General features: G+C 40.0%; 1 protein-coding gene across 5 annotated transcripts in view; it reads right to left on the reverse strand.

The window, feature by feature from the left end:
• LOC120788785 (DNA (cytosine-5)-methyltransferase 3A-like) overlaps positions 1 to 19,733 on the reverse strand; it is a 67,003-nt gene that overhangs the window by 38,004 nt on the left and 9,266 nt on the right. For 3 of the 5 annotated variants that reach the window (XM_040124899.1, XM_040124900.1, XM_040124901.1), the window contains exons 3-6: positions 13,244 to 13,351; positions 2,889 to 3,012; positions 2,456 to 2,493; positions 2,210 to 2,326 (exon numbers count right to left, since the gene is read on the reverse strand). In XM_040124899.1, the coding sequence (XP_039980833.1) occupies positions 2,210 to 2,326; positions 2,456 to 2,493; positions 2,889 to 3,012; positions 13,244 to 13,351 (387 nt within the window). Of the gene's footprint in view, positions 1 to 2,209; positions 2,327 to 2,455; positions 2,494 to 2,888; positions 3,013 to 5,071; positions 5,234 to 13,243; positions 13,352 to 19,733 lie in introns of those variants that run through there. The other 2 variants (XM_040124902.1, XM_040124903.1) reach the window with 2 other exon arrangements.

Raw genomic sequence — 19,733 nt, forward strand, 5'->3', positions numbered from 1 at the left:
CAAAATAAATTCAAGACTTTTTAAGACACGATCCTACCTGCCAAAGCATTAAAGCATAATGGAAAACCAGTAGGGACGATATGGCCAAGCACTATTTATTATTATCAATTTTTTTTTTTCCATTACCACCCAGCAGTACATAACTATAACTCCTAAAGATATAATTAACTAAACTATCACAGCCTGGACCCCGGTAAGTGGAATAAAATTGAAGGATGGATTAACAAATTAAAAATGATTAATTTAAGTTTTACTGGAGCTATGTGCAGCGACAGCGTCTGCCACAGGTCTGATGGTGGTGACTGAAACTCCAACTCTAACACCAAAAATGACTCCGCAGCCTCCTGCGGCACAATGCACTGTCAAAAGATATCACACTTTTAGTTTATAGGTATATAATGTGTCCCGGGTATCCTGCAAGCTGACACGAAAACATCGGTAACACGTTTAGCATTTATAAGCAGCATACAAACATTTAATAAATGTTTATAATGTATTTGTACAGTAAGCAGATATAAAAGTCTTTTTTAAAGTGTTAATTTATGTACAAAATATGTCAGCAATTATATCTTCTCCTATGAAGACTAGTTTATGCTTTTACAACTGTGTTTTAATGTATTGTGATTCATCTGTGTGAACCGCAGCGTCCACCTATCGGTGCCAACAAGGCGAGTCACAGTTGTTGACAATTAAAATTAATAAACACATATCTGCTCATGATTACGATATAGCGTGTTACAAACCATTTATTAAAAGCGTGTATACTACTTATAAATGCTAATTAGGGGGACTTAAAATGTTACCGAACTGCCTACAGCAGGCAAGAGAACACATTTAAGACCTTAGTAAACTAAATTTAAGAACTTTTTAATACCTTCTGAGGCCTTTTTTTTGTTTTTGTTTTTTTTTTGTTGAGAAAACTAAGCTTTTTAAGACATTTCAAGACTTGCAGATATCCCGACTGTGGTTTATATCTCTTGGAACACTTATTTCATTCAGCAGACTCACATGGAAGAGATTATACGTAAATGTAGAACATGTAAATTATTAATGTTTGGGACAGTATAGCTTCACGTTAAGTGGTGGGGCAGCCAGCATGCAGCAAAAGAGTAAGCAGAGCACTGATGGCTCAAGTACACTGGCATGATTAAAATGGTGCATTGGATGAACATGTACGGTCGTCTGGAGAGGTTTGGGCAAATTACACGTTTTGTCGATTTTTAAGTGAAAAGAGGTTAATAACAACCACTGAAGCAAACAGACAGTAAAAATGAGCCTTTCTTCACATGTTAATGCACTGCTAATTTTTATTTCGTCAACTTTAAAAATATCAAAAAAATTAAACAGTAATTGTAACTAACTAAGTCTGTACTTAGTAGCCCTGCTTTTGGCAGATAACACAACTTGCAAAACACTTTTTCTAGCAGCCAAGAGTCTTCCTGTTCCTGATTAATGAATTTTCCCCGACTTTTACTGAAGATCACTTCATGTTCTGGGACATATTTAGTCTGTCCTGCACACGCAGCTTGTTTAGATCTAGCCACAGATTTACAGGCAGTAGAAACAATTCTTCCCTCTATCTGTGGAACTTTTCCTGTGCAACTGGCTGCTACACAGCCCCGAAGCAGAATATTCCCACCCCTGTGCTTAACAGTTGGCAAAGAGGGGATTAGTGAGTACTGACTTAATAGGGTGGGTAAACTTTGCACTTTGCAAATGCAACAATTGCTGTTTTTTTTTTTTTTGGTTTGTTTGTTTTTAAGTTTATTAAAGAATGAAAAATGAACAGCGTAATTCTGTTGTCAAGGTTGATTTAATTTCTCAAAGGGATTTCCCTCTTTACTTGACGAGTCAGTGCTAAAGCACAGCTGATTTCTTCTGTATTTTGGATAATTTACAATACAAAGCACCCATTTATAGATCCAATTCAAAAGCTTACAAATCCTCTCTGCAGATATCTCTGCCAACATAACTTTTTTTCAGTATATAGGACAAAGATATTCCATAATTAAAAAGTGATCCAGAGGGTTGTCAAAAGCGTTATATAAAAGGTTCATGTCACCCTTTTCAAACCAGCCTAGTTTACTCTGTCTTACTCTCGTGTGTATTTGAGGCCTTGTCATTCTTATTGGATTCTTAAAAACAAATACAAGCCTCCGTGTTACTGTTGCTATAAATTCACACAGACAGAGACCTGATTCTCTCCCACCTCCATCTTCCAGCGGCTGAGCCATTCTTCTCTCTGTCTCCTGCTGATGTAGTACGGGTCGCCAGCCTGGAAAGTCACTCTGGGGACTGGCCTCCTCCGCAGCCTCCCAGTCTCACCCTGCACACACACAGACACACAAAAAGCTTGTTATACACTTACTATACTCTTAAACCTGCTTGTACCACTATATGAGAGTGTTAGCTTCATTTTTGGAAGTAAAAAAAAAAAAAAAAACGGTTTTCTCACCTCTCTGGGGGAGTCGCAGTTTCTGTCATCTGGCTCGTCTGCAGGAGAAGAAAAGTTACAGGAAATAGCCCATTTGTACAGATTTAACAAGAGGTTTAATGAGGACGTAAAGTCATGGTTTTCATCACTTTGCCCCAGCATATATATTTAAAGTCGAAATCCCCTTAAACACTTCAATCTGGTAGTTATTTGGCTATTATTATTTCAAGTAAACTGACAACAAGCGCTCTTGAAGACCTAGTTTTTATAAACTAGACACATCATGACTGTCATGATTGTAAATTTTGTATCCTTCAAGCATCTAAAGCGATAGCAAGTTAACTGGAAATCATTCAATCAAAGGCTTCTGTAGATAAATTAGCCATTCAAATTGCTGTATATATGAACAAAGCCATATTATTTGAAACGATATGACTTTGCATTAAAGCTATACCCTTATTCCTCTCGGTTTGCTCTAGTTTCCGACGCCCGCGCTTCTTGCGAGGGGAGGGGGAGGCCTCCGGCTCCTCAGGCGGGGTTGGGGGGGCATTTGCGCAGGGGTCAGGGGTCGCCATCTCCTGGGAAACAGATGGAGCACAGACTAGGTCTGAGAAAACTGCTGCTCGCCCTTGTCTAGACCCATCAAAGCACTCCACAAACATAATAACCATACACACACAGACACGCGCACAGGTACAGGCCTTATACACACATAAAACTCGTGCATACACACACAGTCAAAGAGCTACTGCTATGCACGCACATATCTATTAAGTCTGCCCTTGTTAGTACAACACAGAGCAGGTATGTCCAGCAGAGCATATCTGCACAGGATCAGTGTTATACACACCCCCAACTCCCATTAACAAACACACACTTATGAAAGGGGGATGAGCGTGGGAGTGCTACTGATGCCGTTAGCTGTGCTAATGATTAATGAGCACATTTGTTAAATGATGCTAACCCCTCATAACATTAGCCTAAAATTACATATTATGTAAAATAACCTCTGTGAAAATCAAAAGATCCATTAGCTCCCCAGCATGCGTGATGCTAAGCTCTGATCATGTGTCCGCTATAAAAAAGGCCAGCGGGGTTTTTGTGTCTGTGCGTCGCTAACAGGCTGACAGATTTTATAGATGAGCGGTTAAAAAGTGGAGAGAAGGGGTGAATGTCAAGCTCAAAGGCTACGCTAATGCCAGCTAGCGCTAACAAGCCCACGCTGAAGGCTGTAATGAGCAGCTGAGAAGGCCCGTAAAAGGCAAGGAACGCAAAAGATGACGACGAGGGCCCCGGGACAGACTGAAGTACGCCAGCACACACTTTTAACACTCGATACTCAATCAGAAGATTAGATTTTGATATATGTCTATGGGTGGCTATTTGTTGCCCAGAGGCTTTTAGTGCCCAAAACATCCCACCTACAGACGAAAATTTTTCTATTTTGCATTATGGTGTGCTGCCGTCCTAAAATAATATATAATGAATATCTTTGGATTTTGGGCTGCTGATCGCCCAAAATAAGACACCTGAAGATGTCAACTCTGTCCGCGGGAAATTGCAGGAGGCATTTTTCACTATTTACCGTCATATTACACGCAAAACGGTTAATAGATTAACCAAAAATTAATTGGTCGATTAATAGATAACAAAAATAATCATTAGTTGCAGCCCTTGTTTTTATGTCTCCAGTCTGCATATAGGTGACAGCAGAGGCCTTTAGCTCAATCCTCTACATTTGACTGTTTTAAGTTAATTCACTGAATGTATGAACCTCTGCTCTTTGTGAACTTTGGCACTTTAATGGGGACCCAAAGGGACAATAAAGTATATCTTGATCTTGATCTTGACAATACAGAGTCAAATTACAAAGCTAGCAGCATATAATACTTATCCATTAACCCAAAGAATGTTTTGTTTTTACCCTAAAAGAAGATTATTATTTAATAAGTCTGTGTCAGCTCTTATTAAAAGTGCTTTAACTTGGTAAATATTTATAAATGTTATAATTAAATCATCAGCAGAGAGGCTGCTTATGTGACATGTTCATTTGAAATTGGGACAAAAGAAATATGAAACTATCTGCTAAAATGAAAGTGAACAGACTTGACCGGAAGGACAAAAAAGACATTTCTGTTTACAGCATTTCATAGACACCATACAGTGCAGGAAATGTGCGAGACACAACACATTCAAACTAAACCTAAAATCAAAGCAATCACCTAAATTCAACCACTTGAGTCAAGTGGTTGAAATCAGTGTAAAACTTGCTATGTAAAAAATCATGTGCTTATCAAAATATAAATTCAGGATACTGAATTACTGCAATAAATTAGCTTACATGAATTTTAAAACTGCTCGCACAAAACAATCAAAATCATGGCATGAATTAACCCGGATGAAAGTAATATGTTTCTTTAAAATTAAATTAAAATGAGTGCACCAGCACCTATCATGTGCACATGCAATACCATCATGTGCCCTTGATGAGAACACATGGCCTAAACATTTATTGTTTTAACCCAGAAATGAAATAAAGCTGCATTAAGCATTTTTTTTAACCACTAGGAGGCAAAAAGACTCTGATACTATATCATCTTATACAGCTATCTTTTATGCAAACAACTGACTACTTACACATTCAGCAGAGACAGAGGAATCTGGACTTGCAGTCATCTTTTTGGCCACATGTCGAATGTAAATTCAATTCAGCCCTGGTTTGGTCCACAGACTCTTGAGAAAAAAATATCTGGATGTCTTTTGATTGCTATATGTTCGACGTTCCTCAGCCACTTCGCCTCTCCGCCATTTAGCGATAAACAAAAGTGCAGAATCGGCCTGTGTGAGCCGGTTGTGCACTTCCTGTTTGTGAGAGCAGGTGCATTGGTTGGGTTTCGTTTTGGTCAGTTAACCAGAATTTGACTTGAAAGTGGCTGCATGCTGCAGACTACAGTGTTAAGTCACACTTTTGATTCGGTGTGACTGTCAAAACTATTGCTTAATGCAGCTTTAAAGTTGTACTGAGGTAATATGACTTACTGCACAAAGTATGACCAAACACTTGCCACAAACAAGCCCACCGTGCATCAAACTGTAAGACAGTGGTTAAAGTTGGCACCTCCTGTATGTACACTGGTGGTTTTTTGCTAACTTTCACCCTTTCAAACAACATCTCGCTGACCTGCACTTCCTCTAATCTCATCATTCAATCAGAATGACAGACGGTGTGGAAAGTACCTGACTTTACTGTACAGCCCGCAGACTCTAACCTGATTTGTGTGAACAATATAGCAGTCAAACAAAGGGCAGGTTTTTTAGGTTTTTTAGCTTGAATGAAACTTTGATGATAACCAGGGGGGAGGCTAAGCAGAGAAAAGGATGTAGCAAACAATAAAACAATAGTGCACCAAAAATAATAAAATAAGCAAACCCAATATAGCAAATAGTTGCATGGTAGTTGATTTACAGATGTATAGGTCAAGTAACTTGTGTAAACTGTTTTGTTATTTTTCTGAGAAGATTCTCAGTCATCTAGGTCATGGTATCCTGTAAGTGCTATGCTAAGGCAACTGGACTTGCTTGAAGTTCTTAAAGACGTTTCGCCTCTCATCCGAAAAGGCTTCTTAATGTTTTGTTATTTACACTGTAGCAAACACAACCACATTGAGAAAGTGTGTCCAGATGCGCCAAAGTGCCTTGTAGCTCGTTCCAATGTCAGTGTGACAGATGGAAGTAACACATACGTGCAGAAATATTCACACAGCAGCCACTTTCTTTATTTCAGTTATTATGAATAGTTAGCGCCACAGTCGCCGCGAATCTCGTCCTGATCGTGTTTTGGACAAGATTTGCAGAGCTGTCCGAACTGAACATGTCTCGGCTTTAGCTATGTCCTGTGTTGCATCAGCGTCAGTCAGGAAACAAATAACATCCTTTTTTAATTGGGGCTCTTCATCCTCAAGCTAGCTAACACTTGTTATTACTAGAGATAGCTGCTGTGGAGATGTTGGCCAAAGGAGCTATCTCTAGTTTGTAGATCAACTGAGCTTTTAAGCTATCTAACAAAGCTATTTCTCAAAAGCAAATAAAGACAAACCTGGAAACCTTATCTAACAATGGTGAAACATCCCAAAAAGTAAAAAAAGGTAATTCCTTAAGCACTAACCTAAAGATTTCTATCTCTAATAATCCTTTTTTTTTTTTTTTTACCATTTCCCTGTGTACTCTACAGAGGTGCGATTATCTACAAAGAGTAAAAGATGGAAGTGGGATACATGTAGCACATTTATACACTCAACTCAACTATATTTACACTCAGTTGGCAGTTTGTTAGGTACACGTAGTTAGAACTAATGCAGTCTAATACAACAGCCCTGCAATAAATCCTGCCTTCATGGAGGTTATGATGTTCAGGTTTTTGTTGAAACGTTTTTTACAGGAGGTGTTGATTCAACTGTGTGATCATTTTGGAGGACGCAGTTTGTCATCCTGTTTATTCGTGTAGTGTTCTGCTATATTTTAGCTACATGTACCGAATGAACAGGCACCTGTGTGTACTTTCATTCCTCGGCGATAGCGAGAGAAACAGAACTAAATAAAGAAGAAAATTTAGGCGAAAACTATAGGTTTTTTGTTGTTTTTAAAAAAAAAAACACCATATACTGCATTTTAGTATTGCTGGTTGACTCTCCATGAAGGTGTACATTAATTAAATGAAAATATAAATACAAAAATATATAATATAATATAAAAACATACATATAATTCAGGAATAAGTATAAATAAGAAATGTTTGATTTGCGTTTATTGGAAATGATGTTGATCACTGTAGTTATTCAGCTGTAGCAGGCAACACACTATAATGGTTCCCCGTACAAACAGCGCTGTCAACTACTTACTAGCACAACTGTCTTAAATTAAAACAGTAATTAAGTGTCACACACTCTAAGCTCACACACTCTACTCTCTTGATGACACAGAAGAGGTTAAAAACTAAAAAAAAAAGATCTGGCAGATATTTTTTATCCAAAAAACACATCATTTCAAATCTTATTTAATGACCTTTAAAGTAGATTTCTCTGTTAAATGAAATGACTGTAAACACCCAGACTAAGGCACCGATTCGATCAAAGTCTTGACGTTGTTTCCAGTAATCCAACTACCTCAACAACGTGAGTTTGCTATTACTACTACAGCTTCTACTACTTCTACCACTGCTGCTGCTAGTATTACTACTATTACTACAATTCTATGTTGGCTACCTTTCTCCTGCTATAAATGCTATTATCACTACTATCACTACTGCTACAACTTCAAATGCTGCTGTTACCACTACTACCACTACCACTACTACAACTTGTACTAGCACTTTATTTGGAAACTACCACTTCCATTGCTGTTACTATCAGAACTATTACACTACTGCAGTTACTGCTGTGACTATAACTATTATATTACTACCACTGCTGTTGCTAGTATTACTACTCCTATTACTTGTACTATAACTACTATTATACAACAACTGCTATTACTAATTCTGTCATTATAATAACATTACAGCTACTAGTACAACTACTATTACACTACCAGTACTAGAACTACTACTTGTAGTACTATTTTGCTTCCACCACTAATGGTACTATTAAAACACTGTTACTACTGTTACTATAATATTTCTACTGCTGCTACTACTACTATAAATATTACTACTTTTACTGCCACTGTTATTACATTTACTCCTACTAGTACTACTACTACATGATTTAGGGAGTGTGATAGAGAACATTTAAATGAACTAATACAGGGCCTTGACAAAAGCTCAGTTACTTGCAGCATTGGTTGTAATACAAAATCTGTTTCACTTTTGGCCCAAGAGATTTATTTTTTATCCCCCGGCCGCAAATCATGAAACTTTCTGTCACATACTGCGAACACAACCACAATTTTTTCCACAATCTCTCTGTGACCTCTGTGGTTTAGGTACAAAATGAAAACACCAAAAGAAACCAGACTAAGCTGCATATGTGCCTAGAGAGCAAATCAAAATCCTGGTTACCAAGACATGCTTAGTGTCAGTTAAGACCTTGACAGTTCCAATAATTATAGTTTAACCCTTGTCCAGATAAGATCGAGTAATTAGCGTGCATGCAAAGTCTCATTATTTATACCAGCTGAAATAACAACTGACTGTGGCTGTGAGGGGATTTTCATGTAAAAGCATTGCGTAAATGTGGGGAAATGCGCCAATATATCGCTTTAGTCCTACTGTACTTTAAACTACTCTGAAGCGTTAAAGCAGAAGCCACAAGCGCAACACGCACATGTATTTAAAAAAAAAAAAAAAAAAAAAAAAAAAAAACACCAGCTGCTCCACACATGGTGCCAGTGGCAAAAAAAGAGAGACAAGGGAGGAAGGAGGGACGAAAGAGGAAAGATACTGACACCTATCTTAAGTTATAGAGTCGTGAGTGAGTGAGCAGCAAAGAAAAACCAAAGAGCAGCCAGAAAAAAAAAAAAAAAAAAAAGGCCAATGAAAACATGAAGGGAAAAAGAAAAAAAAATGGAGGCTTGAAATAGTTAAGGACAATGTAGCTAATCTAATTATCCATGAAACCATCATCATTACTGTAATAATACGTGTGTACAGGCAAGCGTATATGTGTGTATTTGTGTGTACTTGTGATAGATGCGAACGAGTGAGTGAAGGAGAGAAGCGAAGGAGACAGAGGAGGCTCCCTCCCTCTCTGCTCTCTATAGTTAGTGTCACTGTCGGCTCCACCCTGAGCTCCACACAATAGCTCTATTCCTGGATACACTCTACCGTGTGTGTGTGTGTGTGTGTGTGTGTGTGTGTGTGTGTGTGTGTGTGTGTGTGAGAGAGAGACAGACAGAGTTTATCGTTAACATACTGTACTGTTCACTGGGCAAGAGGCCTCTGTTTTAAGAACACGTATTGTGTGTACAACTACATGTGATAATACTGCCTACTGTATTGATAGTACTGCAACTATTCTATCATTACAGTATGCTTTACCTCATGTAGTATGTAGTTTTACCGTACTATTACTACTATAGCCACAACTACTTTTATGCCACAGTTACTACAGCTACTCCTGCTACGATTACCACAACTACCACTACTACTACTACTACTATTACATTATCACTATCGCTGCTACAACTAGTACTACTAATACTGTAATGCTACTACCAGTATTGCCACTATTACAACCACCACCACTACTACTTCTGTTATATTCTACAGCTGCTGTTACTACTACAAGTACTACTACTATTTCTTCTACCACCATTACCAAAACTTTACAACTTCTTCTCCTATTACGACATCATTTACTACTGCTACTAGTACTACTAATACTATACTACTCCGTTGGCAGTTTATTAGGTACACGTAGCTAAAACGGATGCAGTCTAATACACTATCACTATTACTGCTATTTCTGCCACAACTACCACAACTACAACTACTACACCAAAAAAACTAACACTACTGCAACAACTACTACTAACATTGCTGCTGCTATTATACTAGTATGACTACCCTGCTACTACTACCGCTGCTAATACTATTATTACCACTATACTACCATCACTACAGTTGCTACAGCAACTAATACTGCCACCATTTCATTACCACTACAACTGGTACAAGTACTAATAGTACTATTAGATTACTAGCGCTACTGATAATAGCACTACTGCTACTACTATAACAACAACTCCTACTTGTACTACTAATATTGTTACAAAAACTGCAACTACTATAATGCTACTAGCCATACTACTGCTACACCTACAACTAATACTACTACTCTGCATACTGCTGCAACTACTATTACATTACTACTACTATTATACTGTGGTACTACCACTACTGCAACTACAACTACGACCGCTACAACAACATGTGCTACTACAACTGCTACCACTACTACTACTATTATCATTATCACTGCTTTAAAACTTCTTCTCCTATTACTACTACTGCTTCTACTAACATTACTACTGCTACCATTACCAGTACTTTGCTACTTCTACTAATACTACTTTTTTTTAACTTTTGCTACTAGTACTTCTACTACTTCTACTACTGGAGCACTATGGTTGATAATGTTACAACAGCTGCTACTAATAGCTAAGTACAAACATCACTTACAAACACGCAGACCTTTTGTCATACGCATCTGTTTTATCTGCAGCCCTGTATGTCTTATGTGTGAGTGTGTGTGTGTGTGTGTGTGTGTGTGTGTGTGTGTGTGTGTGGCGCACGCGCACGCAATTGTGTTACACGTGCACTTGCGCGCGCACGTGCGTGTCTATGTGTGTGTGCGACAGGACATATTTATCCTGCCCACCTTGTCGGAGCCCAGACATCAAAGCATGATCAGACCTGCTCTCCTGCACACATGAATGTACACGCCATACGCATACACATACACACACACACACAACCACACACACACACACACACACACACACACACACACACACACACACACAAACACGCACACAGGGGTTGTTTGATCAGCTATATTGACTTACTGGTTCTGCCACAGAGTTCAGTCACACAAAGGGACACAGACACACACACACACAGACACACACACACACACACACACACAGTGAGCGATAAGAGGATGAATGAAGGGAGGAATATGGAGGAGAGGAGCTGCCAAAGGCCTAAAGTCACTCAGAATGGAGAAAAATGCTGTGCTATGTCATTACAGTAATAATGCAGCAAGGATTATTACTGCTGGCCTGAGGGTAACTGGAAGGTTACCAGTTCAAACCCCCAGGCGAGCTAACACACGGGAAATACAGCAAGTAAAACTGTCACCTTGTGAAAAGTACTCAGCCCCCGACTAAAAGTTAGAAAAACCTTCAGCGGAACTGGAAAATATGTGCAAATTTTACACAATTGACGCTTAACCGATTAACAACCTAACATGACAACAGACACTTTTACAATTAAACACAAGGAGTTGCGAAGTTGGAGTAGTTCTACATCCCTGATGGGAATGAAAATCTCCCGGCTGAATCGTCAGTCAAAAATATTAACAACTGTGTTAGAAATTATCTGGTTCTTTGATTAAAAAAGTTGAAGTCACGAGCTTGTGTAAATGAAAATTTAGAGGTAACTTTTAAATACGGCTCCCAAGGTGCTTTTCGGCAAGAAACTTCCAATCACAGAGCTTAAAGTTCTGTTACGTGAGCCACTAATGGCAGGAGAAAGCTAAAGACGACGTAGTTTAGAAAACTGATTTTTCAATCTTGGTCAACTTTGGATGAATTCAGCAACTGTGATGCTGTGTTTTGTTCACAACCGCAACGACAAATCTCTCTGAATTCACTATGTCTCGGACTGCTTCATCTCCATGGCAATGGCGGCCATGGCTCATGGGTACTGTAGTATTTTTGTGATAAAATTTGTAGTTCTAATGTTATTTAGGCCGAGCTGAGTCTTATCAATACCGTCGTTCATGTCACTGGATGTAATCTGGAGCTTCGCAGAAAACATCGATACTGATGTTCTCTTTGGCGACGGCATTACCCTCAACTACTTACTAGATCTACCATCTTCTAGAACTTAGGCTTCTTTACGTTCAGCGGATTAAATACCTGCAGTCTTCACACAATAGGAGGATTGATAAGTACGTCACCAAATTCAGAGAGTTGTGCACATTTTACGCATGTGGCACACTTTTTTTAACCTAACAGATTATTTAAGTCTCCCGACATGCCAACAAGATCAGTCAGGATCTAACAGGCTCTGAAGTGCTTACAAGCATTCTGCCAAGGCACTGCAGCATTTTCAGCTGTCCGTTAACATAAAGCTATATGATCGTTGCCTCTTCTGGTAGAGTCCCATGTTTATATGAGTAGGGACGCTGAGGATATCATAAATACAGAATGGGCAAAAACACTTCCAGAACCAACGGCTCCTCCGTCTTTGAAACCCCGTTGAAAAGGACGTGTGTGTTTACATGTCAAAAAACCTGTTTACATTTTCAGAGATTGTGGTTGTGGTCCAGTTTATTCATTTTCCCCTCCTCCTCCTGAACCAAGGTGTGGTTTGAGGCCCACAGTCACCTACAGCGCCTTATGGCTCTGTATTCGATAGGACATACCCGCTCTTAAACGATCCAATAAAAATCCGAAGGATTTGATTTAAATTCCTCGTGTTATTATGTCAGGCCAAATTTTGTGGTGTAACTCGTAAATTCATCATATCACTGATGCATCTATTTCACTGTGACTTTAAGCAAAGTGATAACAGCAGGTATGTGGAATATGCAGGGGATGGAGCCATGCTGATAAGTGAAAATGATGACAAAGCTGAAAATGATGAGGAAATAAAGCTAACGGTGCATGTTGAGGGAGAGTGCATGCATTGACAGTTTAGCCCTGCAACCAGTCAGTGCATACTGCAAGGGGATCCCTGTTTTTAGGCAGTGCTGGTATAAAAAAAAAATTTAAAAAAAAGGAGTCTCAAAGTAAGACGTAAAAGCAGAAGAAAAGAAACCAACACAAGCTGTTGTGAGGAGGCAAACAAACCCACATTATCTGTCAAACAAACTCAAATGTGACACTTAATTTATGCAGTAAGTGTGTCCTCAGATTTCTGTGAAAAAAAAAAAAAAAAAACTGAGCTGACTGTGATTGACACTCTGCACGAATGTGAATTAAAGTGCTCCTGGAAACAATTTTGTACAGGTGAACAGATCTATCAATCACTCTGCTACGGTTTAAAGCTGAGGCCCAACAACAGGCTATAACTGCAGTACTCACAGGAAGCAGCTGTTTGCGTTTCCTGCCAGGACGGCCCACTCTGCGCTTGTTGCGGGGGCTCGCTGGCGTCCCCTCCTCTGGACTGTCCTGGTCTGCTCCATCTTCACTCTGACCAATTATAGAAACCACATCAAAACACTGAGCCAATCAAATGACTGTACGAGGTTATAATTGATGTCAGCAGTGAGCCCGCATTAAAGCAACAATGATCCAAGGTGATGTGGTTAGGGAACACTCTGGGGGTACGGATGAGAAAACAGGATAAAGTGAATAAAGCGTAGCAGCATATTGTCGTTAGTTCCCAATGAGCAGGGTACCTGCAGCCAAATTTCACACTTTTTTATGACATTTTTACTGGAAGAAATTAAGCTGAAATTGAAGACCAATTATAAAACAAACTACTTTAAAAACAAATTCTCAAAACCAAGCCAAGTTCTGATTGAACAAAGCAGTTCTCAAACTATAAATGGGCAAAGTATGAAAGAAAAGAGAACTTTTATTTAAGACGTTAGACTTAGTTCATTTGAGGTCTTTCAGAAATCTGTCTAAACCTTGATAACATAATACTTTTTTTTGCATTTCCTTATATTGATGCCTTATGTCGAGCTTTGAACCCAAACTAATTCATCTCAGCAGTTTTTAAAGCAGCTTCCTTTGCTCAGCTCACGGAAGAGACCAAGTGGTGCGGTACAGCAGAGTTGTAGAATGGCAGTGGTGTAATTTTACAGTGATGTATGATATAAAAATAGCTTGCTGCACATGTGTTTTAACAAGATAGTGAGTGTGCTGGGTCAGAATCAATGTTAAAAACCACCTTTGAGAGGCTTCTAACCGGAGGCATTGCCTGATGAGATTACAGTATGAGCCGCGATGACATTTGCCAACATTTCTTTCTGTCTATACTTTTAATTTGTTTTATCATGTCAAACTATGGGGCACTTTTTGCAGGGTTCTCAAGGTCAGTGTCTTTGGCAGCTCACTGGTTCACAGGCCTACTTCAAAACTTCTACCTAGGCACCAATGACTCCTGACTTCACGCGAACTTCAGCCTTATGACTTGGGGTGATTTGATGTCCTTTCCGGGACCAAACATTTGAAAAAAAAAAAAAAAAAAAAAGTGTTCAGCAAATTTCGTTCATTTTCCCGACAACAGATACACTCTGAAGCAATCTGACAGCAGCCAGTCATGTTGGTTGTTCTGGAGGGAAAGTCTGACATTGGGACCACCAGACAGGCAAAAGATGGATTCCTCAGATTTTCCAAATTTTAGATGCAGAAACTCTGCTGAGATAAATAGATGGCAACATGCAAGACATTCAGCTCTGAAATTACAAATAACTGTAATTGTGTCACGGGATTGACAAAAAAAGCGCCGGATCACTATGCTTTTAAATGTTATAAAGTTTTCCTGAAGCCAGGGAAACGCAGATTGGACTTTTTCTCTGACGCAACAAACTGTAAGTCTTCTTAAACAGAGAAATGGGATTAAATCTGGTACAAAGCGCATGGTGACTTTTTTTAGGACTCAAAACCTTAAGGCTGAGGCTTTGGACTTCAGCTGGGACTTACTGCTGACTCGCAAATCATCGATCCTATCCCAACTCTGACTCCTTACCTGATGGCGGAGGGTGTTTTTATTGCTTTAATGACATAATAATAAATAAATAATGCACGCAAAAAGGGGCCAATGTACTGCAGAGAAAATGGCTTGAAGGGAGGAGAAGCCTGAGTGGTGTGATTCACTATTATTTACAAGGAACCAAATATCCACTCATTCACAATCAGCTTAGGTGTGAAGGTTTTTTCCCAGAGCTGTAAATCTGCTGTCTCCCACGCAGTAGTAATCTCTGGGTAAATGCAATGCCATCCCCAATAATTTGAGGGTCCGTCCACACTTTCAATTTTCCCAACGGCTCTGGGCAAAGTTTGACTTGCTGAGTCTCAGGTCTGTGCAACATTTTCATTAGGCCCTAGAGGACACATGAAAGGGCCAAATAAAATAGGCAACACCTGTTTCATCTTTGCTTAAGCAATCAAAACTTTAATGTGGCTTCATCATGTACGAGATTACTTTAAGAGTATTTCAGTGTTTTAGCCAGGAGGCAGGAATTTGGCAGCCACAGTGATTTTTATTAGAGGCCTTTTTATTCATATTTGAGCACTCTTTATGTGCATCACTGCTTCAGGCAGATATTAAGAAAATGTCAAGGAAGGAAGAAACATTAGACTTTTGTATCCCTGAAGTTAACCAAGCAGCCTTATATGCAACAGTCAGAAAGGAAAATTGTTTTTAATGGGAGGTTTGCCCAACTCGTTCAAAGCTTGAACAGTGGCAAGTGATATATTCAGGAATGAACCAAATGAGAGGCATCAGAGAGACCGAACCCCTCACTTGTGTCAAAGAAAAACTTCAGTAACTAATAAGTTGATCAGAATCATTAAACCGGACAAGAGAAATTTGTAGAAGGACAAAATGAGCAGATCACACCATCACAATATGATTTAAAAGTCAATATAGCTGGATTTACTCAAGAGACTGAAGGCTGTTGCAGGTTTTGATTATGTGGCCTATGTAGTATACCCATACCCGCCGTAGCCCCAATGCACGGTTACATTTTTGAGGAGGTGCACGTCAGCTGCACTTTGGCTTCGGCAGCTCTGTGTGTGGGCTCTGAAGCCAGGCTGTAACCCCTTAATGTCAGACCGCCACTGTTAAAGCAAATGCTCGCGCTTCTTCTACGTCAACTACAACCCTCTCATTGCCATCTTCTTTTTGCTGACGGTAAGTGCCGCTGCTGTAGTTTAGATTCGTACTACGGTGTCTTGCATTGTTGAGGTAGCCTACTCTCCTGCGCTCTTTTGCTGTGTGCGGCTGAACAGGGCCGACTGTTGAACAACTTTTGTGTCACACTGTACTCTCTGAGTTTGATATTAATAATAACGATACCTGCTCTATTTCTCGACTCTCTCCCCTGCTATAAGCGTTGCTACCTGACTGTGCGCTGCCTGCTGTCAGGCTTGTGCTTCCATTAATTTCCTCCTTTCTCTGTTGCAGTGATAGTGGAGTGGTTGAGGTGCAGAAACTGCTTAGCAACTGTCTCTGAGGGGGCCGCCGTGCTGACTAAACATTCTGATGTCACTTCCCTGACGATCAGCATAGCAACCAGCTAGAACGGGTAATGGCCCCGTGCCTGTTGGGCCTGGTGTGCCGTCCATATGCCTGTGTCACGACAGACGATTACAGAAACACACGCATTTTAACAACACAACTGTACTCCATCACGTGCTGTAAGTGCAGCGAGTACAAAAAAATGAATAAAATAAAAATAGTACAACTAAGTCAAATATAAACCAACAGAGCTAGAAAACCACTCGACCAAATCCTTTCCAGAATATGTCAACACACACAAACAGACACACACTAGCCAAACCGTCCGTATATCTTTGGTCTATTTCTGTCTCCCGGCAGGTTATTTTAGGCTGCTGCAGTTGCTAAGCAACCAGACTGCAAACCGGGCAGGCAGAGGAGGATCCCATCAGCAGCAGACAGCTTGTCCTCTTTCTTTCTTCCCCATCCCTTCGTCCTACTCTCCATGCCTCTCTCCCCTTTTCTTGCTGGTGCTCGTCTGCCTCTATCTCCCTGCTCTTCTGCCTTCTCTCCGCATTTCACTTTGAATCTACCACTCGCCAAAAATCATTGGTTGAAAGGCTGTCAGCGGAGCAAACGCGGGACTCTTTTATCTAGATTCAGCCCCCATACACACTTACATTTAAACACATCTGTATTACAGCAGATGTCAATTTCACGCAATGGTATTGTTGAAATAATCAATATTTACCAATTTACACCCACTTACACACCGACATTTACAAATTACGGATCTGCTGACCGATCCTAAGCACCATTCGCCCGTAGTTATTGTTATTAATACTGTTGTTAGCTATGTTGAATCACCTTTGGTCAACAATATGGCGTCGTCTACACTTTTTTTTGGGTTTTAGAGATTGACTAAATAACACCATGCACGTGCTCAGAATGCTGCGGGTTGCTTTTGCTGATCCCCCGAGCATCTTCAAAGTGATGTATACATAGGCAGTTGGCAACTAAGGCATTGAGGCCACACATGGTTAAAGCAAAGGGCTTGTCTTATGGCCTGTGAAGACATGAAACCTTTTTTTTTTTTTTAACCAGAGACAGTTTATCAACTGTGACTCCACCAATGTTTGTAGGTTTGGCTGACCTTGTTCGAAAATCTGCCTCGGCCAAACGAAAAGAAACACAAAAACAGCAAATTTCTGAACACAAAACTGCAATCAGGACCAGATTATGCTGTGGCCAAATGATATATGTAAGCGAATCATGGCCCGCCTTCCTCTTTATGGTTTGCTGGCCTAGAACAGTTGTCACTGCTTAGTGGTGGAGACCTCCCAAAACTTCTGTCTCAAAGAGAAATGCTCCGGGTAGATCAATTACATGCAATGGGCCCACGTTGTCACTCATTCCGCTTTAAAACGTCCCCGTAATGTATCGTACATTTATTTCTACAGCGCTGAATTGTTTTTTTTCAAACTACCAGCTCCTAACTGGGCCTTTAACTGTTTTTGAACACTGTTATCGATGCAAAACTAGTGGTTGTGGGTGTTGTTTTTTTGGGGGGGGGAAAAACAACACCCACAACCAAATGTAGAGAGAACCCCCTCTCCGGTGTAACGGAAGGTTTTACGCCCAAACGTGTCAGCGTATTTGTCAGCCTGTTGATGGCAAATAAATTCCCCCAAAGGGTCATGACATGAGGCGATTCTTTTTTGCTGTTTTTTAGTGTTTTCAGTAGAGTGCCGCCTTTTTTCCTGACTTTGTTCTGGAGAAAAATAAACACGTGAAACCCTCTTTCCAACATCAGGAGCGGGGTGCTAGATCCGACTACTTCTCTAACTTCCTTAACCACACAATGTCACCGTCTTGCCCATTTTTTAATGCAGCGAGTGGCGAGGTACGCGGAGGCGACAAAGCAGGGCAGGATTTGATATAGAGGTTTAAATACATGTTAAGTATGCAACACTACACACGGTATACCTTAACAGAGAGACTGTCTAGAGCTGCGCGCCATTATCCCTGTCTGTACGAATGACTGTGTCAACAATACTAATTCTGGGGGAGAGATCAGGAAGTCAGCATGATGCAACTAGAAAGAGGTTTTTGTTTTTTTCGCCTGCCTTGAAGTGTTGCCACTCAGAACCGCTAGCCCCCTCCGACACCACATAAGAGCTACTGTCATTTAAAGCATGCTGTGGCCTTCAAGCTTTGGGGATGGGGATAAAACAGCACTGTCCACATGATCAGGATGTCGTCCTCAAACTGCCTTTGTAGTTTGCAACATATACTGAATCAGTCAAACCTCCCACATCTCTATTCTCCTCCAGTAACTTGCCATGGCTTCCCAACCACTGTGACACACTCTGATTTCTCCCTGGGCTTTTTCTTAACTCTTTGAGAAACGCAGAGAGAGTTAAGTCTCAGGAAGTTAAAAAGCACAACAAACTCAATAAGGGAAACTTTGTATTTGTTGGCTCCCTGCCACTGTGTGAATGTGGAAGCGAGTGAGTAAGACGGCTCTTTATAAGGCAGGACTATAGAATGAACTTCAAACTTCTCACAGATTTACGAGGGCTGCCCTCGGGCTCTGGGGGCGCAAATGAAAGGAGCCATTTTTCACTTCGTGTATGTCTGACTGTGTGATAATGCCTGTGTTTGTTGGTGCGTGCTCATTTGCGTAAAAAACAAAAAAAAAAGAAAAAAGAAAAGAAAAAAAAAAGAGACTGTTTAAAACTCCAAACCCTGCACTCATGTCACCTCATCACGAGCAGAAAGGCCTGTCGTGAATGTAAATAAATATCTGTAAGTTTAATTATTAGGAAACACACACACACACACACACACACACACACATGGTATGACTTGCCAGATTTTTCTGTGTGTGTTGGCTAAAAAAAGCTCTCAACTGCATACACAGAAGCCAAAGTAGTAGGTGTAATGATAGCTATAGTAAAAGAGGCGGCGGTTGTAATAATATCTGCGGCTGCAAAAAATAACAGTAGAAGTATTTCAGTATGTGTAATAATAGAAGCAGCAAGGATGACGGTAATGGTACAGGGTTGTAGGTGGAGAACTAGGTGTATATATTTGAGTGCTGCACTTAAAATACAAACAACACTAGCACTTCATTTAAGTATTTTCCATTTTATAGGTAATTTCCCTCTCTACTTATGACACCATTTACAGAGGGAAATATTGAATGTCATATGTAAACATTTATCTGACGACTGTAATTACTGCATAATATCCGTGGCTGCAAAAATAACAGTATTAGTATTTCAATATGTATGATAGATGAAGCGGCAAAAATAATATTGACAGAATCCATTTTAGAAACAGTAGGAGTGATAGAAGCGCTGGTGGTAAGAGTTGCAGGTGGAAAACCGGGCGTATTTA

This window comes from Xiphias gladius, chromosome 4 (genome assembly GCF_016859285.1).
Source record: "Xiphias gladius isolate SHS-SW01 ecotype Sanya breed wild chromosome 4, ASM1685928v1, whole genome shotgun sequence".
In the NCBI taxonomy this organism is placed as follows: Eukaryota; Metazoa; Chordata; class Actinopteri; order Istiophoriformes; family Xiphiidae; genus Xiphias; species Xiphias gladius.